Source organism: Branchiostoma belcheri, unplaced genomic scaffold (genome assembly GCF_001625305.1).
Source record: "Branchiostoma belcheri isolate BF01 breed outbred unplaced genomic scaffold, Haploidv18h27 scaffold33, whole genome shotgun sequence".
NCBI lineage: Eukaryota > Metazoa > Chordata > Leptocardii > Amphioxiformes > Branchiostomatidae > Branchiostoma > Branchiostoma belcheri.
In genome coordinates, this window is record NW_017803943.1 from 1,032,330 (window position 1) to 1,057,778 (window position 25,449).

The 25,449-nt window shown below is 40.4% G+C and overlaps 1 protein-coding gene across 22 annotated transcripts; it reads right to left on the reverse strand.

Annotated features, from left to right (window-relative positions):
• Positions 1-1,311: 1,311 nt before the first annotated feature.
• On the reverse strand, positions 1,312-25,349 carry LOC109475184 (transcription factor RFX3-like). 22 transcript variants are annotated; one of them, XM_019775762.1, is made up of 17 exons: positions 25,233-25,349; positions 17,583-17,764; positions 16,840-17,005; positions 15,081-15,169; positions 14,457-14,602; positions 13,953-13,994; positions 12,899-12,934; positions 12,390-12,571; positions 10,308-10,433; positions 9,456-9,693; positions 8,837-9,086; positions 8,579-8,676; positions 8,015-8,164; positions 7,292-7,500; positions 5,272-5,425; positions 4,616-4,667; positions 1,312-3,453 (listed from the first exon to the last, which is right to left on the reverse strand). In XM_019775762.1, the coding sequence occupies exons 2-17, from the start codon at positions 17,743-17,745 to the stop codon at positions 3,323-3,325; spliced, it is 2,232 nt and encodes a 743-aa protein (XP_019631321.1). In that variant the 5' UTR covers positions 17,746-17,764; positions 25,233-25,349; the 3' UTR covers positions 1,312-3,322. The 22 variants fall into 22 exon arrangements, with proteins under 22 accessions (XP_019631321.1, XP_019631311.1, XP_019631309.1 ...); XM_019775752.1 differs by having other exon boundaries at positions 15,066-15,169; positions 16,840-17,026; XM_019775750.1 differs by having other exon boundaries at positions 15,066-15,169; positions 16,840-17,029.
• Between the last annotated feature and the right edge of the window lie 100 nt (positions 25,350-25,449).

The following is a 25,449-nucleotide window of genomic DNA, read 5'->3' on the forward strand; positions in this document are numbered from 1 at the left end:
GTTTTCTGACAGCCCGACTTGTCTGACTGCCCGGTACAGCCATTCAGAGAAGCCGAGCTGTCAGAAGTTGTTACGATCGTTCATCTAACGTCTACTTGGAGATTACAGGCATCCAATGCCATTTCAGGACGGCAAAACTTTTCAAAGTCAATTTTCTGGTCATTCTCTTAATGTAGTAAGTTGAATCAACCCTATCCAACAGCATATTGATATCTTTGAGGCAAAAATACAATGTCGCTGATGGAAAACGGTTGCTTGTTTTGTATAGCTAGGGCTGTATCATAAAATGACTCACGTAGCATATTTGGTCGGGACATTTGCGGCAACTGCTTCATAACAAACAGGTGAACGATTTTGCGGTACACCAATAGTGGTTACCCATTGGGAAAAAATACGCTGGTTCCGAGCCAAAACATAAATGCAATGCTTTTACAGTGAATTGTTTCACTGTTCCTATAAGCCATGATTCCAACAATAGCCAACGAGTTAGTTCTTAAAAAGGATGTAGACACAGTGCTGCAATGTAAGCATGTGCTTGCAAGCTCGATGGATACCGGTAATATACAAGTTTCGTTAACGTTAAGTTTGTTCTTGGCTCGAGCGGGGCTATCATATATTTCGCAACAAATCAAAGGAGAGCAAACCTTCTGTAAATCAAGAGAAACGTTGGAAAGTGACTGTAAATTTCGTACAAACTCGTAAATTTGGTGGCCGGAGTTAATTATCGCTTGTCATTAATTAGTGCAGGACGCATGGAAGGAAGAGTTTCCATGGTTAGTGCACGGACCTATAAATCTTAGAAAGTTGAATTACAACAGTAAAGTTGTTGTGGTGTAGTTCGTGAGAATATATGCTAATACGTGTAGTAACACCATTCTGTTCCAAACTTCTCAAGTTTTCTGGCTACCAATGTGCTGACGGGCAATGTACTAGTATCAATGACGCCACCCAGCGGTTGTGACAGCGAGTGCAGTCTCTTACAAAGGTTCTGTGAACTACAATGTACAAACCATCAATAGCCAGGTGGTCACTAGAACAGGTTTGACTGTATATCAATGACCAGTTGGTCCTTATGTAGAGGTGGTCACTAGCACAGGTTTGACTATATCAGTGACCAGTTGGTCCTTATGTAGAGGTGGTCACTAGTACAGGTTTGACTGTATCATGGAGTTAAAATCATCTTGTATTTAACCTCCTTGACTGTATATAAGGTGGTCTTTACGAAAAGGTGGTCACTTGTACAGGTTTGACTGCATCTCTTTAATTCAATTGAACACTGACATAAAGGGAACAGACTCAACAACATCAGTAGGGTTCTGTTTGTGATATTTTAATCCACTCTCTTTGAGCTGTAGTTACAAAAAAACCTTACTGCTTGGGTGTGCAAACATACTGATTTTCTGTCAAGATTGTAGCAAAAATAGCTTTCAACCACCCTTTCCAAATCCTCTCCCACAACTTCACTTGTAGATATCTGGCTACTCTTACACTGTAATCTACATGTTTAAGTTGTTCCCCTACGTTTTGCCATCTAGTTCCGAGTTGTGGGGAAAGGTTTGGTCAGTGCACCATTTTATACTTCCTCCATGTAACTTGTTGTGAATCAACACATAATTATAATGACACGCATTTGCAGAGACAACACTTTGAAGCATCACAGACAAAACGAAAACTGCTTGCTAGCACTACCGATGTCTGTTTTGGCAGAGTCGTCGAAATGAAAGGCATTTTTTCGTTGGAAAATACTGTTCGTGTCGTAACAGCAGTTTTTGACTAGCCTGCAAAACAACATCCAAAACTTCCGCTGAAACAGCAACAATTTTCACTGGAGTTGCAAATAAATTATACAATGTTGTCAAAACGAATACAAATCAAAAGCTGTCAACTATACATTTCATAAAGCGTAACACACGGAAACACACAATATAATGTCGCACCAAAAAAAACACAAAACTACAAAAGTTCTTCTACATGTTGCTAAAAAGGCTATTTCCTAGCAAACAAAGGAAAAACAGATATTCCTAGAAATTTTTTTAGTCACAAAAACATGAATGGTTTTGCATATCGCCACATTGAAGGCCCCTCTGTGGTTGTGCATTACACATTGAATTATTCAATATACAGACCAAAAAACATGAATATTAAAAACACTTGTTTACAAATAGTAAGGGAAAAATAATTTCCCTCGTCACAAGTAAATCTGTGCACTGTATACAAATACTTACATTCAGTCCTACAACAATACAATCTAAGTACTAACAACCACCTAAAGAAATGAAAAAAAAAAACAACAACTCTACTTCACTAATCTTTACACACAATTCAATTTCAACCAGATTTACAGGTATTCATTCTGAAATAAATAAATCACTCATAAAAATTGTTGGCCTTCAGAAATTGTTGGCCAGATTAGATTTGTTCCCATTTACTGTGGTTGCTGTAGTTTTTATTTTATTTATAGAATACATTTTATAAACAGTAGAAAAGTTGTGCTTTTGTCCACACTGCTTGTAACAGCTTTGTCCTTAAGTGATATGATAGACACAAAATTCTTTACACTGCCAAAATGGTTTTTAAACACAAGCAACACACAGTAATGTATTTGAACTTTGAATACCACACACAAATTCATATTAGTGTTGTTCCCTATGTCAGCAATGTACAATTGGATATTAAAAATTCTCCCAAATCATGACGCCAACTAGAAAATGTTCCCCCAAAAACCTAAGCCAAATACATCCGATGTTTTCCATAGTAGTATTACCAATAGTAGAAACAAAAGGAAGAATCCAACAATGTTTAAGTTGTGACTTTTTGTGTCACAAGAATGCTGTACAAGTAGTATAGACAGGGAGCAGCAAAGAGTCGGATTTAAAAACAATTACATACAGTATCATTACATTTGCATTTAGTTTGAATGAAGATGAACGAATTACTATCATATGACCTTAGTGCTACAAGCGGAATACTGTAATTCACTTTTCGTGGTTGCAAACGTTCACGGTCTGAGAAAAATGAATATGTTTGTGGAACTATATATTCAGTGGTGGCAGGTGCAGAAAAAAGAAAGTCCATGAATTGTTAACGGTAATGATAAGTTTGTGGTACTGAAGTGAAAGCCGCGAACATAAACATATCGAGAAAAAGTCGTGAATTACGGTAGATAGCGACTGAAAAAAAGCACCAAAATACTTGCAGCATGCTCTGGGGGGAAGTAAAGAAGGGGCATGGTCCGCACAACTTGTTATCAAAACCGGCGGGGACAGCACCACTACAGTAGCTAAAGTGTCCTGTCTCTACGCTGGGCCGTCTGGGGGTGTAGCTAGTTCAGCTTCTGGATCTTGATGCTGGGCTCGTCGGTGCCGTTGGGCGCGGGAACGGAGTCGGAGGACGTGCCCGGCTGGGGAACCTCTTCGATCTCATCACCTTCCTTCATCTCCAGGAGTTTACTCTCTAGAACAGAACAACAACCACAGAATAGTCTTCAGTACAGCAGACTTGCAATCAAAACCACTGGAATACTATATGTTATAAAGTCAGTCCATCAAATATCTTATACACATCTATGTGTAGGCAGGCTGGGGCCACATTGCTTTGTTGGTTATCAGATTTTAAAAAATAATCCTGAACTCTGGCACACAAAGTTTCTTGCTTTAAAATTTTTAAGTTTTCCTCCCAACACTTTGTTTTCATCGTTTTTACTTTACACTGTCCGAGAGCCAAGAAAAATGAGTTAATGCGGCGCTGTGATAGAACATTAGGCAATCTTTTGAATGGCTCTCTCTGTATGTATGAATTTAAGATTTTTTTAGCACCATGTGTATTTGTGACCACAGGATATTTTGTATCTTCCTTATTTGTTTGTTATGCAAAGCAGAATGACATGTTTGTGCAGTGATGTGGTAGTGCGGTGACACAATGAGTTGTGCATGCTGTGCTACTGATGTGCATGAAACATGCTGCAATTGTGCTGCTACAGGCAGGGGAATCAAGGAAAGGCACTGCACAACATCCATTCTTTATGCACATCTTAAAGCATGCATAAAGGTTCCGTTTGTTACCTTTACGCATGTTTTAAGACGTGCTTAAAGGTGCGATTTTGTGCAGTGAGGGAGCCAACATGCTGACGAAACACACTTTTCTTCGAATACTTCCCAACACGTGTTTCGTGTTTACAACTTTAGTGGACAGGTTTGGGGTACATTCACAATCGAATGCCATGCAAACAAAAAACATTACTCTTTCCCCATGTTATTTTTGTTAATATTCTGAACTAAAGTAGCCATCTAATAAAAAGAGGGGTGAATGAATAAAAAATACTGATGTAAAATGGAAAATTTGTTGCCGGAGCCAGCCTTACAGGTATACATGGAGCAAATGTGGGGATGAGCAGACATACCTTGCAAGAGCTTTCTTTTTTTTCTTTTTGCAAAAACAGAAATCAGCCGTGCAATCAGATCAAGAAAAAGGATTTTTTACACCTCCGTTCATACTAAATATTCTTACAGATCTGTAAATAGACGGTCAAGGGACACAGGTTGGACAGTGCTGATTGGTTGATCAGTGATTGGAGACGTGTCCTGATTGGATAGCAAGCCAACGGACGGGAGCGAACCTTGCTCACTCATGCCCTCGTCCCAATCCAACTCTGAACCCATGTGTAGATACTGGAAGAAGAAAAAGGCAATTGTCAGTAAAACGGTTGACAAAGCAAGCATTAAATTGCTTACGTATTCCTTATCTATTCTTAAGCTTGACTCACATCTGTATATTAGGATATGTTGATTTGATTATATGGATGACATCCGTTTCAAAAATAGAGTTTTCAACCATACTTGTAAATTGTACAAAGCAGCTGCAAAATGAGCAAATACATGCCATAAATTGCAAAAAAATTGCATCAAGCATCAGGTTTCGGATTCCCAGAGGATGTCATCCATATAATGAAATCAACATGGCCTTAGCACACAGTTTAGCACACAGCAAGTCATGCCAAGACCAAGACCCGAAATGGCAGCAACAAAACAAGTACAATAAGATACAAAAAAACACTCTTCTTTGCATTGATTTGATTTGCCAAGTCACCACAACTCAGAGATCCACTGAAGAACCTGGTGTTTGTAGAGAGTTCACAAGCACCAGTGACTTCTCCAGTACATGAGCATGCAGGGAAATAGCTGAACATTAGCTTCAACACAATAAACTATACATGAAGTCCATATAACCATAGTACCCTTGTAACCCTGTAACGGTTTTCCTTGTTGTACCCACCTCACCCATGACTGCGATCGGTGTCTCTCCCGTGGCGGCCGCGACTCTGTGCTCGATGAGGTAGAACATGTACTCGTCGTACAACAGGCGAATCAGGTGGAAGGATCCGAAGCTGGCCGCGCTACGCAGGGTCAGGTCACGGATCACCATAGAGCTATGGGGAACGGGGGGGGTTAACGACAGGCCAGGGAGAAACATGGTTATTACACAAAGGAGAAGGGACAAAACAAAATTAAACACTTTCGAGTGAAATTATTCTCAAAATTTCATAAGGTCAGGAATAGAAGGGGTGAAACAAAGTCTTACTTCAAAAGTTACAGTAATAATCTCAAATCGTCAGGACTATTTAAGTGATTAAGCAATGTTACTGGTAAGCATGCATCATTAGCATCAACATTGCAGTTAAAGACAGAATTCCCCAGCTTAAGCCTACAGGGCACCTCTTGTTGTCATTTTTCACTGTAAAATACTTGTCACACTTTGTACATTGAAGTCCATATTATGTCATGTACATCTAGTTTGGGGAGTGTCTGTCTGCATACTGTAAGTCCATTTTTGATTACGAAATCTTTAAGTTCACGGTTTTCACGAAGACGCTCTTCTCGTGAACTCACCTCCTCGCGAACCCATTCCGTACGTACCACCCCCCTCCCCCAGACATCGTGCGTCTCAACTCTATACTAACAACTTCTACATTACGTAGTACTAGTAAATGACAAGACTCAACGAATAACAGCAGACTTCTTTTCAGAATCAAATAAACTTTATTCAATGAGCATATGGTTCACGGAGTCATTATTTTGTTACTAGTAATACAAGTGTTTCTTGCGAAGAATGGTAAAAGTTTACAAAGCCGACTAGACAACATCAGTTTTAACAAGAACGCTAGTTCGGCGATAACGTAGCGGTGAACAGCTGTAAACATGTGCAACATCGTACATACGGAATTTTAAAACATACATCGGTAAAAAGTTGTTGTCGTGTACAAGCCACGTAAAGCAGAATTATTTACGGTACGGAAAATCGGAAAAAAATAGAACCAAGCGGGATAGCGTGGGTCTTTGTCTATACCTCGAGAGATCAAACTACACGAGTTCAACGTTACTCACCAAAGCTACACGCAAAAAAAATCATTTCACAAGATTTCCATACATCCCAAGAAAACTTACGCTACATATACAACATTAACAGGTATTTATAGGGAAGAATTGCACGAAAATCTACCGCCGAGTAACTGCCGGGCCGATCGACAAATCACAAGAAATCCAACATGGCGGCCTTTGTTTACATAGCGCGTTGTCTAATGGTCTAAGTTTGCTTTATTTTTTTATTTTTTTTTCTACTTGTTGAATCAACATGGTTTTAAACGTTCCCAAACAGCAAATTTATAGAACAGTGCGCTAAAATTTCACAACTAAAGATGATTTATGCGAGGACTACTGTGCAGAAGTTGGCAACATTTGCGAGTCGAAAGTTAAAAAATGGCGGCGGCTTTTGTTTTTACTCACGCGCCCGTCGGCTCAAAGCGGCTCAGATCCCTGTGCGGTCCCATCCCCTGGCGATGTCCATGTTGTTGGCGATACTGTCCAGTGCACCCAGGACCCAGTTCGCATGGATGGGCTTCAGTTTGGACAGTGTCATGTCCACGGAACCATGTTCTAACCGCGCGTACCTCGCACGTACCTCACGCGTAAAAAAATTATTGACTGTCGGTAAATTTGCAGATATGTAACGCCTTGTTAAAAATTACCGACTCGCGAAGTCATAGACCTCGTGAACTCCCAAATTGCTCCATCTCGTGAAATAAAGCATTCGTGAACATAACTGGACTTACAGTACCTGAAGGAATGTAATATTTTCAATACTGTTCATACTTTTATTGTTGGTATATCTGTGCTCCTTCTCAATGAAATTGTAATACTTTGGTATATATGTTTTTGTTTTTGAGAAGAAGACTTTTATAAGCACCCTGCTTTTTGCCCAATCCTCAGTCGTCACGTGTGAATAAAACAAAGCATACCTGTAGAAGGACCACTTGAGCAGGAACTGGCGGGCTGCCTTGGGGAAGGTGTCGCTGCCCTCGTACGGCTTGAGGACCTGGTTGACCACGCTGTCCAGCCACACCGCCCAGGCCTCCAGCGAGTTCTGCTGCTGCAGGGTCATCTTGAAGTCCTGCTCTAACCTGTGCACCACGGCGTCATCACACTGGCACACCCACGACGCTTGCTCCTGGGGAACAACAGGGTAGGGACCGGTCACTTGTTTTGTAACTAACACATGTGCAGCTGCTATTAATCCAATGTAAATTGGGCTCAGCAGTATACAAGAAGAAGGGACAGGTCAGGACAGGCGGCATGCTTCTTTGATACTGTATTACTGTAATTCGCTTTATGTTTAACGTAGAAAAAGTTTGAGGTTTGAGAAAAATGTGGAGGTGTTCATGGAGCTGTATGTGGCGGCAGGTGCAGAAAAAATGTATCACGCCACAGTCATCCCTCAGTAAGGCATCTGGAGCAGCATAGTTCCCATTTAGAACTTTTATTCAGTCTGTCAAGATGGGTTTTGCCCTGTGGGTTTCTTCAAGTGTACCAAGGCTGAATGACACAAGTTCACAAAGTTTTCAATTTTATACCTTTCCATTGTATGTTGCCTTCTCTCGAGCATTGGTTACATCATATTGATAATACTCGAGACTCACAACATCCTAAAATACAACTGAAGGCTAGTTGTGTGCTTCTCTCACCTGTACGTGTGCGAAGTCCACCCTGTTCAAGTCGCTAAGCATCTGGTTGATCTGTGAGGTGTTCTGCAGGACGGCGCGCGCGGCTTGGGCCAGGTGGTTCAGCGACGTGTACCTCCGTAATGTCTGAGAGAACGCGTTCACTGCTGAAAGCTGCGGGGGACAACAGAGGGTTAGCTTTCTACGTTTCTTTCATTTGTTATTTTTCAGCTCACTACAGTTCCATTCCTTTATTCTCTCCATATTTTAGAAGAGAAGAAAGGATTTAGTAAGTTACAGATGAAAATAGAGGGACATAACTTGAAAGAAAACTTGAAAATCTGGCTGCATCCATCCCTGAAACAGTGTTTACTAAGATAACAACTTTTCCTTCAGACTTCAGAAGTTGATATTCCATTTCAGCATTACTAGTTTTGAAAATAGCCAACAAACAAAATAAATTGAAGTGGTTTTATTCACATGTTTGATGTTGAATCTTGCAACAGACTGACACAACCATCTCACATTGATGTTGTCCTATAATTATTGCTGATACACCTCTTTTATGTTTGTCAGAGTGTGTCTTACCTTGGTCTTCACCATCTTCTTTGGAATGTTGGTCATGGCTGCTGACAGCCAGCCTTCCAGGGACTTGGCAAAGTTCCGGATGGCCTGAGTAAGGGCACCTGGGGACAACACAAGAACATCAGCACACAACAGCAAATTTCACTAACAGATCTGAACAGTGGTAGCCACAAAAAACAGGACTGATACGGGGTTTCTATATATTCATTTCTTATTAATTATAAGCACCAAGTATTTCAAGCTCATCTCAACCAGACTCACTTGGAATGGGCCTGAGAACATCAGGAATGAGGACCTCCACTAGTGACTGGTAGAACACGTGGTCGCACGAGCGCATGAACGCGCACACCGGCTCGTAGTCGCACAAGATGAACAGCTTGTCTTTGGTCAGTCTCTTCTCCATGTCCGCGTCGTTCTGACCCTCCCCGCTCTCCGTCGGGTTCCTCCAGAACGTTCTCCAGACCTGCTCGATCAGCGCAAACTGTAGGTTCACCACCACGTCCAGGATCGCCTAAAACATAAACAGCATGTCAAAAAGGTGTCTATCAGTCATGCAGGGAAATATCCTTGTAGAAATAAATAAATAAAGAAAACCAAACAACCAAAGCTGTGTCTGGGTTCGAAATACCCACTGTCATACTTTATCATGTTTTCTGTGCAAGACTCATTGGAGCTGCTGGGTTGCTTGGCATGCATTTATTATTGCATACAAAGCACCTGAAACCTTGGCCATGAGCATGTGAGCTTATGGCTTGCCTTCTAAAATAAACAGCCAGTGTTGATGGCAACCTGAAAGATTGGTGGGCAACCTGGCTTTGCCTAAAATACATGGCAATCTAGCTTTTAGGCTTTTCGAACCCCGAATGTGTTCTGGACTGACCTCGCAGTGTTCCTTGTACAGAGTCTGGAAAGTCTTGACGTCGTCGGCCGTGACTCCGCTGGGGACGGGCTCCGACGCCGTGCTGATGTCCGGGAAGGTGGGGAGGGCGCTGGAGGCGTCGCCCAGGAACTGCTGGTGCTGCTGCTGCTGTGATTGGCTGGAGTCGCCGGCCCCGCTGGCCGCCTGGTCTGCCCCACCGTCCCCGAGACCCTCGGGCCGCGGGACTGTCGGTTTGAACCTGGAGAAAAACACCCATCGACAGACGTCAAAAACAGAACTTTCCATCTACAGCAGTTTCAAAACTGCTTCTAAACTCCTCTGTGTTGATAGAATCCATAGTTACAAATTTGAAGCCTTAGTTACATCACACTTCCAATTTCTGGAGTCAGAGAGTAGATCTGGTGAAACGTGTTTGACTGAAAATTCATGGTGTGTCTCTCTTTTTATGTTGGAACTAAGGCTTAAACTTTGTACCTATGGATGAAACTTGCACACACTCCACCTACCAGCTTCTATTGTACCAGAAAATGTCCAACAGCTTAAACAGTGCACAGGGAGATGATTTAAATAAAAAGCTCCATGAACAACTGTCTACGTGTTTGAAGGAAAAGTGCACCAGGTGTGGTTATGAATCCAGCCCCACTGAAATGTGTTAGTAAAAAACAAGAGCAACAACAACCGCACACACAGCGCACACAGGAGACACACTCAGGGACCTGATAACACCCGAATCACCCGACCCCACCCCGCGGGAGCCCACCTTGGTTGGTTCGTGATTGGTGGCGGTGAGAACGAGCGGTAAGCCACAAGCTGTGCTTACAGAACTGGGGAGTGGTGTGGCGTACTACTTACATGTACCGCTTGCCCTGGTTAATGGGCTGTTGTCGCATGGCCATGTGACCCTGGTCTTCCTGTAGTCTGTTTAGCGGCGAGGTGGCTTTGATCCGGATGCCATAGTAATGATACTTGGAGTTCCCCCTAGGTAGCATCAAAATAAAGGGAAAAGTTAGTACCTGAGGCTGGTGGCGGGCGGCGACTGATCCAGTATGGGCAGCTGGTTCAAAGGCGAGGACGGCTTGATGCGGATACCGTAGTAGTGGTACTTGGAGCTGCCCCTGGGTCGGTACAAACAGAATAGAGGGTCAGTACGTCCCGAGGGCGGCACGCGGTCACGTGGCCATCTTCTAAACACATCTGCACATGCTCAAACTGGAGTGAGAGAACACAGCTGTAGAAACACACTCCTCAACAGTACATCACTACTATAGGATGGAAATTTCTATTGGACTTTCTAGCTATCAATATTGTGTTGAACAACAAAACTAGAATTTATCTTGTAAAGACTGCCCTTAGATATTAGAAAACTTGTAAGTTGTAAATATCAACAATTATATTAACTGCTATGAGCTACAATTGCTAACAATAGGGTTAACATTCATTACAATGTCCCAAAGACCATGCAGTTTCTTCATAAGCTGCTAGGTGTCATGCCAAGAGCTTTAACTGTCTCTTGCATACGACTCTTATTGCTGCTAAAACTAAAATTAAGGATTCAGCAACTGATATAGAGAACAAGTCTCGAGGCATTTAAATTCTGGCACAATTTTTGACTGTCTGTGACAATGTAGTTGCTCTTTGTGTTACGTCTTTGTGTTAATATTTCTGTCAATTTAAATTGGAGAATACACAAATACATGAAAAATAATCACAAACTCAGAGCTGTTATTTAATTGTATTTGATAGGAGGAGTATGTTGGCTTCCAAAACACAAGAATTTACTTACATTCTATAAATAGTATAATAAGTTAATTTGTCCCTGTAAAGAGTTATTCAATGAAAATTTCTAAACCACTACAATACACAATGGTAACTAAAAGTGCCCTAAGACAACCTTTTCCAAAACAAAGGTGTAATGCTAAAAAAACCTATATGCTGAGCTGTAAAAAAATAACAAAACAATTCAAATGAACAAACAAGAAAATAAACCGTTCCAAAGACCTGGCCTCCCACCTTTTCTTTTTCTTGAACTCCTTGCTAGGGTTGCGATATTGGATCTCCATTTTCACCCAAAAGAAACCGTACTACAAACCCAAGTTGGAGGAGTTTTTAGCCCAACATCCAGTGGTGAGGGGCATACGGTAACTGACAGAGGAGTGTGTAGTCAGGAGATGTAAGTATGGCGCTGCCCAAGCGTAATTAGCTAACACAGTATCACCTCTGCCATCAGCAAACCATAGCAGCATCACTGTGGTACCCCATGTTTACCCAGGCACCCAGAAATGAGAGTTCACCCGAAGCCATAGCAACCAAACCAATTTCAAAAGAGGGTTTGTATAACTGTAAACCATCATCATTAGGACTTACCGATGGATTTTCTGACTGGAACTTATGTCAACTCAGTTTCACCTGGGTTTCCTTGAAATGTGTATCATAATAAAAAAGGGGGGAATACTAAATTTGTCATCATAAATCAATAAACTATCAACATTTGATAGTTCCGGCTTTACTGGAAATGACTAGGTTGCCGAGAACTTGAATTTTGTTGAAAGTATTTGTAGCTAGACTTTTCCTGAAAACTGTGGTAGTTTCACAAATTCCACAACTCCGTCTGAAGACTCCAGTTGAAAGGTGGTTAAGGTGGTCTTGTAGTCAGGGTTGATGACTCAGAATCTGAAGGTTGTGGGTTTGAATCCCAATCAGGCCCCAGTTACTGTATCCTTGGGAAAGGTACGTAACACCTACTTGACTCAAGGTGAAAATGGGTACCTAGCTTCAGTTAGGAATGTCCTCTTGGACAGGACATACAAGGTCCTTCCCGGTGTGAATGGTTCAAACATCACTGTCTGGTCTCAGGTTTGACATCTTCAAGAGGTGATAGTCACCTGTTACGTCAACCCTTCCACAAATGTGGTAAATGATGGTAGAAGTACAAACCTTGTTCCTAGTCTTCGCGTTCTCAACCCCAGAAAGACAGAGCGAATGAGCTTGCCGAAGGACGCTGCGTTGACGGGGTCGAGTTTGTGTTCCTGACAGTGCCGCAGATAGTGGTTGTACAGCGTGCTGCGGGGCAGGCTCACGCCTTCTGCCGTTTCATAGTTCTCTAACAACCATTGTATCTATGGACAGGAACAGCGTACAAGTTACCATACATCATACTGAGTAACCGAATGTCTTTCAGTGCACTACAACACTTTGCTCTCTTCAACGCAAACAAAAACTACCACAAGCACAACTACCATGCACGACTAGCTTTTTTCTTCTTCTTTTTTTGTCAAATCATACAGTAGATTACTATTCTTTCACCCAAACAAACTGCAACAATATCTCCTACTTGGATGCATTTTCCATCCAGAAAAAAAAAGGAAAAAAAAAATAAGAAGGGGGAATGAAAAAATGAAACAACCACAGACAAAAAACATACGTATATCTGACTTCATACCCACCAGCGGTCTTTGTTGTACGGAGTCCCACAAATCCCGCTGGTCTCACCGAGAAGGAAAAGAGAGATTGCGTGAATGAACGAAGAGTTTCATACAGGAGACACGGCAAAGTACCAGGGGAAAAACAGAAAGGCACTTTTTCTTGACAAGTCAAAAACAAACCAGGTTATGCAAAAAAAAAACTGGGAAAGGGCATTGCTTTCGTTCCAATCAAACTAAAAAGAGAACTGTTTCCATCTTTTTTTCTAAAAAGTTGAAAGCTCTTAGACGGGTTCTTGATACTTCAAATGATCCTGTTTCAGAAAAAAAAAGCTGAAGGAATAGCTACGTGCAGAGGCTGATTGAAGAAAAGATGTGTAGCCGGTTAACAATATCAGAGCAGAAGCATAAACAAGACAAAGCTTACAGCAGCCAGCAGCATGGACATTGCAGAGAAGAAAACATGTGAGCAACAATGCCAACAGGTGTGGTTAAATGTGTACTACCAAGCCAAAAAGAACATTGTGTATATGTATAAAAGTACAAGAGTGATATTATGACCAACAGAAAGAGTAACCACCCAAAATGGTGCACTGGTAGAGAGGAATAAGCGATTGAATGGATACAAAGCGGTATAAAAGAACTGCATGCCTTATTGTGAAAGAATGACTGCGTGTGATGTGCGTATACTCTCCCACATAGCACACTTCTCCTATGTGGTAAGTTACTCCGTGAACAGACAATATATAGCAGTGTGTCGCTTTTCTCTGACGTTCCTTCAATTTTGCTTTTTCTACACTTGACAATTCTTTTTGTTGTTGTTTTTTTGTTGTTGTTTTTTTGTTGGTGAGATCAGCAGAGTTTGTAGTCTTGTACCAAAGCCCACTGGTGAAGTTATCCAGTCCGCAGCAGTATCTTAGTTACGCATTACCTTAAGTTTCAGACAACATTGTACCACATAACTCCACCTCTTCAATGCCATGTTTTAGTAGATAAAATTTGGAGATGGGATACGACGTTGGGTGCTCAGAAATGTGGTACAAGGAGTGGTTAGTGTCCGCGGCGGAGAGTATCTTACCGTGATAGGAGAAGCCCGTGTGGGGTATGTGACAGGATGGCCCTGTGAAAAGATAACAACTTAGGGATGGTCCAAAAAAACGATCGCTCACTGCTAGCAAAATCTATTCATTATCCCTCTTACCTTGATGTTCAGAGTAAGCAGAGGAACATTGTGTACAAAAGAATAACTCTGTTCAGATTAAAAAGGAGAAAACAAGAGTGCTAGTAAAATTTTGTACAATAGATTGGGGTGATTTTTAATCCAAAAGCTACCGAACAATAAGTTTTTGCCTTGAATAAAATTCAAAAACTAACTTGCACTTGTATCTAATATAGCAGAAAAAATGCATGTACAAAGGATTTTAGGAAAAAAAATTGCAACTAACTTTGAGGAAGGATCAGAATGTTACATTCCTTATACCTCTGCCAAGTGAATTTTGCTTTTGACCCTAACTTTTTTCTCCACCTAAAAGAATTGTGGTTTCCCACCCTTGAGAGCAGGGGCAGAGTTTGCAGGACTTACCGATGCGCCGGGATGTGCGCGGGCTAAGTGACTGTGATCCATGCCCTGTATGATGTACGTCCCTCCCGTGGCCAGGAGCGCGGGGTTGACTGTCGCCTGCGCGGGCTGAACCCCCATGGCTCCTGACGTCAAGGTGGTGACCACACCTGAAGTACGTGAGATTCAAAGCTCACCCTCAACTACTTGTACTGCATTCTCAGCAACATCTTCCAGTTACTGCAAGTCTTGGATGGCTTTTTAAAGATCTTGAGACCTTTTTCTTTTCAAACTACATCCTGATATATATAACTTCAATATACTATGAGTCTTACAGGCTTTTGTATAATAGTCTTTCAAGATCATGGGACCTTTTTCTTTTCAAAAATACAGAAACAAACTCAACATAATATCTTTACCAATGGCCTGAAGCAAAATCAACACTTGTGCAGCATGCTCTATTAATTTACTTTACAAGAAGGTGGCTACTATTTTCATCTTATATAAATCCTTAGGCAATGTTGATTTGATTATATAGCTGACATTACGATATTTCAGTACAGAATCTGTATACAAGAAGTAGCATTTGTCCTATAATACCAGAGAAAAGAAAAGGAAGAAAATGGCACACACCTAGCTGCTGCCTACCTGCTGTGGTAGTCTGGCCGGCGTCGAAGTACGCAGTCTGCCCCGCCTGTGTGTAAATCTGCGCGTCGCTGTAGGTATAGGTGGTTGGGCTATTATGGGTGATGAACGGCAGAAACAAAGGTTGGAGAAAAAAACGAAGGGTTTCGTACAGGGCCAGACCAATCGGGCGGTGCGACACAGCAAGCCTTGCGGGAAGCAGCGTTTGCTTTCTATTGCCTTCCTTTTGCCTTTTATTGTGCAGAGTTTATCTTTAAAAAATATTTCGGGGCTCGAAATCCATTTTTAGGAATAGGCGCACTGGTGCATCCGCCTAAAAAAATTGGGTGCATAAAAAATTTGTGGTGCACCATACAAATAATCTTAAACAACAACGATTTTCTTCTTCTTCTGACACTTAGATGTCAAGAATATGCCGTATGTTAGTATACATGATTTAATATCTTTACATACGTGAACCTATGAAAATATTTGGGTGCACTGGTGCACTCACAGAAAAAAATTGGGTGCACAGCTCCAATTTTGGGTGCACCAAGGTGCACATGCACCCAGTATTTCAAGCCCTGCATTTGTAGTAAGGACTATTTCCCTACATGGCGAATATTTGGTGCAGCTTGATACTAGATGCAAATGAGGTACACTACAAAAAGGTAGACATTTCTGGCGTTCTTTGGACGGGCCCTGTACTATCATTAAAAAAAGGCACCACAGCACTAAACACCAAAACAGTGGGGGAGTTAGAGGATCAGTGGGGATTTATTAGGATAATCTAAAAAAAAGCTTTGCATAAAAGAGAAAAGGAGCTGGAAGCAAGAGCAGATTTCTTTGCAGATATGATATTTAGGCTAAAAAACTTGTTTTAGGACTTAAAGTTAAACTTAAAGGCACCCAATGCGAATTCAGGGCAGTTAAACTGGGTTTACTTGGTCAATTTTTCTGGTCATTTTACCAAGTGTAGAATATTGAATCAACCCTATACCATAGCATACTGATATTTGTCAGAAAAAATGCAATGTTGCTGATGGAAAACGGTTGCATGTTTGGTATAGTAAGGAGACTCCCTAAGTAGCTTGGGGCTATTTCAAACATGTCATGTATGAAATGACGACAGAAATGTGCTAAGAAATGGCAGTAAATGTCAATCTCATTAAGAAAATTTTTTGTCTTGCCGCCCTGAAATTGCATTGGATGCCTTTAAAGTTTAATAGTGCAAGAGTCCACACAGCACAGAAAACAGTGCAATGGAACAGAGAGATACAGACTTGAACAACTAAATTGCCCACAATCACAAGATTACTGAATCACACAGCCAAAAACTGAGGAGGATAACAGAACTCTAATTCATGTACCAAACTGTAAACCTGTTGGCATTTTGCTAACTGCAAAATTTCAGAGCTACTGAGAATTTTACTTGAAACAATCGCCACTGTCAGACATGAAAGAGTGGTAAGTTTGGTACAGAATTAAAGCTGCATTCAACCTCCCCACTTCCTAATGCAGTGTTCTAGCCAGTGTCTGTCTTTCCGTCATTTGACGGAATTTCACTGCTAAAAATTGCTGTGTAAAGACATGGAAAGAATTGTCATTAAACATTGCCGTGTAAAGACATTGTCAGATGCAGGAAATGGGATTTGAGAGGGTAAAGATTTTAACCCCCTTGGATTGTGTTGTGCCGCCGCTCCACATTATGTTACAGAAAAATTTCTGGCTGGCTAGAACACTATTCTAATGATTAGCACCATTGCCCAAATCACACCCTTACATAGTTCCATTGGCATAGATATTGGCTGTGCTTGGATCGCTGGCTTCCACGTACTGCACATGTCCGGCGTAGACCGCCTGGGGCTGGGACGACGCCTGCATGACCGTGTCACCTCCGCCGCCGCTCCCGCTGCCCTCCTGCAGCTGTCCATCCTGGTACTTATCACCTGCAACAATCACGTGTCCCGCTGCTGGTCAGCACCCAAAAATACAGGATGGGGAGAAAACAGGATAAGGTAAAATAAAACAGTTTGATCAACATTTAAAGGCATTGAATGCAATTTCAGGGTGGCAAAACTGAATTTCCAAAGTTAATTTTCTGGTCATTCTTTTAATGTAGTATGAGTTGAATCAGTCTTAAGTCAGAGCGTACTGATATCTTTAAGGCAAAAATGCGATGTTGCTGACAGAAAACGGTTGCATGTTTTGTATCGAAGCCTTGTTCTAGCTATTTATGTGTGGCAAGCAAAATATAAATGCCTCAAGTATCTTGTTTTGGGGCTATTTCAAATGCTTCAAGTATGAAATGATGATAAAATTGTCCTAAGAAATGGCAGTAAATGTCCATATCAGATTTCCTCATCCTGAATTTTTTTTTTGTCTCACCGCCCTGAAATTGCATTTGATGCCTTTAAAACTCATGCAAGACTTGAATACAGTCTGCTTTACAGCCAGAGATGGCTGTATTGTATAAATGTTTTTCAAAGTCATTTTTTAATGTCTCATCAGTAGTACAGTACTTACTTGAGACTTGTACAAACTGCTGCTGCTGTAGGCTCTGTTGAGACTGGGGGGTGGCCTGGATGATACTGGTGCTCGCTTCCTGACCCCCCTGGGGGGCTGACGGGGCCGGGGCCGCTGTCGCTTGGATTGCCGCCATGTCTGTCACGAAGGGCTGTGTTGCCATCACACAGCCTCGGTGAAACCTGCCGTCACACATCATACAATAAACCAGTTATATAGTACTATAGCTTCCTTTTATACCTCTTATACACCGTGTCATAGAGGCTAATGCATACCTACATGTGCGACATAACGCGTTATGGTATGCAAATCGCCTGGTCGGGAATTTCCAAACGTGCTGGCCCCAGTTTTAGGGACTTACAGATGAGGCCGCTGTGCCGTCAATGATCACTTGACGTCTTTCCTACAATATTAATCCTGGGGTAAAAGCGCGGCTGTGCTGCTCTAAAGTCTAAGGGCAGGCACTTCCTGTGGGATAAACAACCACCTGCTTCCCTTGTTCTTCCACCTACATGTTAACCTGGGAACTCCTGCTGTCCCTTAAGTACCAACAGTCCAACACAAAACTATGGAATAAACTGATTGCTGCACAAAGACAATGCAGTACAGTAATAAAATTCAACAGTATACTCCCCAAGCAGAGCTTTGGGTTTTGGCATACTTTTGTCATGTTTTAGGCCTTTTTACCGGATTTTCTTTTTTGCACTGTTTTTTTTTTTACGCCAACTCAATATATAGCTTTTTTTTTACACCAACCCAAAATATAGTTAAATTATAGTTTTGGTAACAATGCCGTCAAACCTGGTATCAGGCATATATGTAACTGCTAATGTATCATTAAGTGCTTGTTGTAGTAAGTTTATTTTGGTGGCTTTAGTCTAGATGACTTGAATGTATCCTTGCCACTATAGATACATTAGCTGGTGTATATAAGTATATAAGGTATATATAACATTGTTTCATTACAACAAATCCTGGCCACTTTTGTGTTTCAAAATTGCAGACAATTTGTCCTACCAAACTTACAGTTTCAGAAGAAATCCAAAATGATCACTTTCCAGCATTAAATGATAATGTTTCTACTCATTGCTTACTTGAAAATAATCCTCCCTTAAAACAGTAAGATATGAATCATTAAATGTGGGTGGAAAACTAGATCATGATGGACAGAAAGCAGTTTTTTCCTAGAAAAAGATTTTGTGAGCATTTGTAAAAGAGCCCTGAGTCTTAGAAATATAATGTGAAAATGGGGCACTTTAAGGTCCTGAAGCAGTGAAGGTCGACATACTTTCAGCGTCATCAGAAACTATAGCAAGCTGATAGCAAACATTAGACATACGTATCACTAGTAACCATACTGTCCACAACTCACAACACCAAATCTGTTACTGTTTGTTTTACATATAACCAGAAACCCTGAGTAAATGTTGACCAGAAAACAGCTGTTCTTTTAGTCCTTGGCCTTTTTGAAAACATCTGATCCCAACAGACATGGTTCTATTTGATAGTGGTAGGGAGAGGGAGGGGGGTGTTAGGGACTGGTAATATTTTACAGTATCACTATTACAAGTATTAGACAATAACCCAATATATGAGTGTACGAAAAGGTTTCAAAATCATTTTCATTTCCATCCGATACAAATCTCCTTAAGGCTTAAGATAACCTGAAGCGATTTCAGGGCAGTGAAACTGGATTTTCAAAGTCAATTTTCTGGTCATTTTTAATATTATAGTAAGTTGAATCAACCCTATACCATACTATAGCATACTGTATCTGTAAGCATTTAAACTAGCGGAAAAACTAGCTACTTGAGGAGTCAAAAAAAAAAATCCGCTATGTCAAACGCTTCTAGTAGGAAATGATGCCGGAAATGTGCCTGAAGAATTTTGGCAGTAAATCAGATTTCCTCGAGCAGAGTATCTTTTTGTTTTCCCGCCCTAAAATTGTATCAAAACATCGCCATAGCAACAGCAAGCCCTTCCACAAACACATTTTACATACCTGGGTCCTAAGAGAGAATAGTTCGCCATGTGTAGCGCTTCTTGTTCCATCATCCTCACAACTACTGATCTTTTGCTCCTTCTAGTTCTACCTCTCTCACAAGGACCACTCTATTCCCTCGAGCATTCTTGACATTATCAATTTATGAATATTCATTCCTTTGTTGTATTGTTGGCCGAGAGAGAGGAATGTGCGTGCAAGCGGCAAGAAATTTTTAATGATGGGAAGAAATGTCCTTCCTAGTAATTTGTTGTACGGTACTGACAAAGAATACAGATGTCATGATACCTACCTGGCTGAAAGGATCTACCATCTACTATCATGTAGTATGAGGTTATAGTAAAGTACATTTGTCTTTTATGTTGACTGTACATACTCAATGTAAAAAGTGATTATCTCACAGCCACAGGTCTACAGTGAAGCATAGCGTTTTCCCCCCAAAACTACTCTGATGAATTTACTAAATTCACATACTGTAGTGTGAAATTTCTAGATTATCAAGTTTATTCTGTATACTGTGTTTCATTTTAAGTTATTTTGTTATTCTACAGGTAGACTATGTATTGTTACTATGTGTTCTTTGTACATGTTGAATATCTACCCAAAACTGTTGTGACTTACTTTATTTATTATCTTCACAAGTATTATGGGCTAAGTTTCTATAATGATAAACGACCAGAGTGACCTCACCAGTGCAATATATCACCATCAACTCTTTTATGATGAAAGTTTTATCCGTTTGGTTTTTCAATTAAAAATTTCTTCCCACTATCGCTGGTCAACTGACTTTTACAATTACTCCTGTGCAAATAGATAATATAGTTTTCATACACTTCGAAGCATATACATTGAGGCAGTGAATTTTTCCAGTAAAAAGCTCTCCTTGTGGGTACCAAAAAGAGGAAAACTATCTTTTTCAGAAGTATTTTATATGCTTTTCATACACTTTGAACAATATAAATTGACGCAGCAAATATTCCCAGTAAAAAAGCTTTCATTGTGGGCGCCAAAATCAAGAAAATTATCTTTTTGGATCTTTCCCATACAGGAGCACACACACAGGTGTGTTTGTTGCCAGGTGCCAGTCCTTTGTTGCTATGGTTTCTGTATACCTGCATCCATCCCTTTAATGGCTTTACATTATACAATCTGGCTGGTAACTGAGCTCGCCAGCTTGTATCCTGGCAACCTGGAAAAACTTGAAAAACAACTCCATGGCACCGGCAGGTCGCCTAGCAACGGGATCAAGTTATGGCTGACATTTGGGCAAAATGTTTTAGCCCGGGGGCTTTCTGAGTACAAAGTCGCAGTGAACCGGGGAGAACATGATATGCCTGACGGGTCCTTAACGTGTGGCGTAGGAACACTTATGTCGTAATAAAGGCTTGCTAAATCACCCAAGCAGATACACCCAGGAAAGGGCGTGATATAGGCAACTTACAACTTACAGTCTGTACAAATATAAAGGCATTCAATGCAATTTCAGGGTGGCAAAACAAAACAAAATTCTGGATGAGGAAATCTGATATGGACATCTACTACCATTTTAAAACCACATTTCCCTCATCATCTCATACTCTACAGCCTTTGAGTTTGAAATAGCCCCAAAACAAGCTATGTGAGAAGTCTCTTTTTTGTTGGGTACCACTAATTGAGTTAGAACCAGCATACATTTTTGCCTCCAGATATCAGTATATTATGGAGTAGGTCATATAATAATAGGATTGATGCAACCTTGTTGCTGCCCTGAAATTGCATTGGATGCCTTTGATGTTTTAAAAATGAAAAATACAAACGACCACAAAAAATACAAGGATGGATTCTGCGTTTAGATCCTGTTTTGCCAAACATTGCTGGTGGCCATGTTGTGGCTTCATTTGCAATAAAATATTTATTCTTGCAGACTTGCACCCAAACAACATGGGTACACCCCACCCCAACCCCATTCTTTGCATGTAATTTGTAAATAATAAATAGCTGGCATTACCAATATCTTGTTCTTGCAGGCAATTTTTTTACCTTCTAGAGTCCATTCCGCGTCACCGTGTGGGTTTTTTCTCCATGTTTCTAATATGTTTGAATTATTTAGAAGAAAAGAATACCCCAGAAACAAAAGTTTTAAATTTTTCAAAAATTTGAAAATGAAAATTTGAATATATTTGAATTCATTTATATATTTCTGAAACATTTTGAAAGTGACTGTACAAAGATCTCTTTATTTAGAATAAATTTGAATTACCCATGTGTTTCTTTCACTATTCGAAATATTTAGAAATATTTCAAACAAATAACCAAATGGTAGATGTGGGTAATTGCCCCCATAAAAGTAGGTGCTAATCCTACTCTTCTGTATTCTTCTGTATATTTTTAGATTTTACTGCTGGACACTGGTGGTTCTTTTGTTGTAAGGCATCAATGCCTGACGCCCAGGCAGTCTACCCTGTACTTCACAGGGATGTGTGAATTACTTCCTTCCCATCCCACTGACCTATTTACAAAATGTTAGAAATAATTCGAAATAATGGTAAAAAATGGTAGAGTGCTGTTAGAAATATTTAGAAACTATTGGAAATGTCATAATCCACATCAGGAATATTTCAAACGTTTTAGAAAACCAGGGAATTATTTAGAATATTGACAAGATGTTCAAAATATTTCCAAATTATGAAATTTCTTAGACAAACAATTAGAAAGAATTCAAAACATTTCTAAAGAATGACAATAACAACCCACTCGGTGACGCGGAATTGACTCTAACTAAGAAGAAATTCTAACAACCCACGGTCTTCAGGTCACATACAAAACTGTGATGCTCCAAGGTCAATCACTTTTGTCTGTGTATCTACCTTAACTGGGACCAGATGTCTTTTTGATTATGAACAGTTTCCAAAACTTTGGAAAGACTATAACCAATAAACAGCATTCCACTTTAACATCCTACATGATCACTAGCCTTTTGAAAATTTTTATGGACACACCTTGAAATTACATTCAAATTCTAAAGCAGCCAGTTGCATTGTCAATTGTATCTGAGGACAACAGTAAGGAGTAGAGCCATGAAAAATTCATGAGCAATCATACACTTGCAGCAAATCAATAGCACATAAATTTATGGCATCTTTTCATTCCTTATACAACCTTACGTGTATGTGATGATAATATTTTGTGTGGGAGGGTGCTTAAAATACCACAGCCCATGTTTTTACTTTCACAAAAGAGCATTGGTGTACAAAGTATTATTGATGAAAATTGAATATACTGTATTTTCTTACCGTATCTTCCCAATGGTAAGCATCTGAATCCAGGACTTGAAATACCCACCAGCAAGCTACAATTTGCTGAATATTTTTTCTACTAGATTGCAGACAAAATTGCAGACAACTTGCAATTTTGTAGGGTAGAAAGTTTAAGACTACTTTGGAATTATGAATCACAATGAAGCTAATTAACCATGTACTAAAGCCTGTGTTGTAGAACTAGAAGGGTAGGATAGTGGCTTGGATATCTGCAGAAATTTTTTTCAAAGTACATGTACTACAGTACTAGTATTGACGTATTACTGGTCAAAGTTAAAAACATCACTACAGTTTGTATGTGCATTTGCTACGTTGTGTTCTGTGCTACTCAAATTTCATTATGGTTTAAACTTAGTCACACATTATTCTGAACTTATACAGATAATGTCCTTGGCCTGACAGTTTTGCTAGGGTCGGTCGGGAAACCAGTATTTTTTTCCTAGGCCTGTTCCAAGAAAATAGGTTCTTCCCTCCAGCAAATGCCAGAAGCACAATCTCCGGATCAAACTATCTCATACCCGGTCCCATCTTAAATATGTATTTTTCCCAACTCATGTATTTTCCCCAACTCCAAGTTACAAATGGATATTGTTCACTAGAAGACAGACTACTTTTGTTCAGATGTCAACAAACACAGTTGCTTTTAGTTCTAGACAACTATCGGTTTTGTCTCTTGCAAAGACAAGGGAGTACTTTGAAACCAAATGAGAAATGAATTCATTGTTTAGCCCATACTAGACTACTGTACTTGTATTTGCTTGAAGGACCCTGAGCAGTAAGTGTGACTTTCACCTAACTTCTGGTTTGAGACAATTATACTCCTTTGGGAATAGATGTCAGGTAGTAAAATACACATATTCACTTTGCAACTTCATGAGGATGAATTTGTATCAATTACAGTAACAAATGTTGAGAAATGCAACAAACGGTGCAAAGCTATAAGACAGAAGTTATTAATTTTTTCTTGTCTGCCATGTGCCAACTTGGAATTAAAAGCAAAACTGTCCTACGACTCCTAGCAAATCTAGATCAGTTTGTGCCACAAATTGTGGCCATTGCAGAAAATTTCAGCAAGCAGTACCATTTCTAACCTACTTGAAAAGACATATTATAATGTTAAGTTGTAGTCATCCATGTCACAAATCTGTACAATTGGACTAGACTGTTGCTCTCACAGTAGATTTTGGTTGAAAATTCGAACATTTTCTCAGGCTGCTTTTTATACAAATTTAGTTTTTTGGACAGTTGAGTAGCAATAGGGTACTGTCAGAAAAGCTGGCTCTTCACAAATTGTTACAACTTTCTACCCCAACATCTGCTTGGAGATTTATTGAACTTGGTCAACCAGTACAGCATATACTGTAGTAGTAATATCGTAATATACTATTGCACTCCGTTAACACGAACATCAAATATGCAAAATTAAACAGTCTTTATTACCCAAATCAGCATCTGGTCAGCTATGGTCCGGATATTTTCATTTTTGAACTTTCTGATGAGAAGTGTACATCATTTATGACCAAAATTATTTTCCCTGCTTACTGAAGGTTGAAAGCAAAAATTAAGTCCTAGAAACATTTACTGTCACAAATAAAGAAAGAAAAAAGCATACTTCACTTTTACCATTTCTATTAAGAAAAAAAATTAAATTGATTAACTGCACAAGAAAAATTTTATCGCCAGCCCCAAACCCAACATGTGAAAATAAGACTATTTACAGTGTATAACGGCTACGACTAAACAAACACCTATTCAGGTAGACCAAGAAAACCGGTAAAATTTGAAGTAGTAAATTTAATTTTCTTCCACCTAATTTGCAGCGAAGGTTACTGTCTTGTCTGAAAAGAAAAATGATGGGTGCGTGCGACTTGAAGCACAACGCCCACCTTGTCATGACTAATTAATTACTCTCTACCAAAACACTCGCCTTTCACCAAGTACCAAAAAGACGCAAATTACCACCAAGAAAAATCGTTACACAACATTTAAAATCGCACAAGTAACGTACATGATATTCACAACAATAAATACGATTTAAGTTGTGGAAAGAGGTTAGAAGGATTACAAATGGTTGCTACTGTAGCGCCGCCGACCGAGCATGGGACCGCAGACGAGATCGCGAGAAGAAACTCAGGCGGCCCGCCCGCCAAAAATTGCCGCCTCGCTCCCTCCCTTCCAGCCTAACCCGCTAAAAACAACAGCGCCATTTTGTGGAGAACACCTTCGAAAAAATTTGAACCATCACGAGGGAAAATCTGGCCAGGATCGCCGCGTGCGGCGCCCGTACAACGCTGCCCCATGCTCGGTAGTGCCGCGGTGCGCTAGTGGGAGTAGAGGATGGAGGAAAATCACCTTGTGGTTGGTGTTGTTGGCGGGAAACAGTCGCCGTGACTACGGTGGCTATGGCGCACACAACCAAGGCAACTGTTGCCACACGGCGACACACGCACACACAACACAGATCACTCCGCTTACCCGCCACTCAAACACCGCCTTCTTCCCTGCAAACCTCCTCTCAACGCACATAAATGTCCACCAGTAAATTTTCCTATATAATTTCTCTCACAAA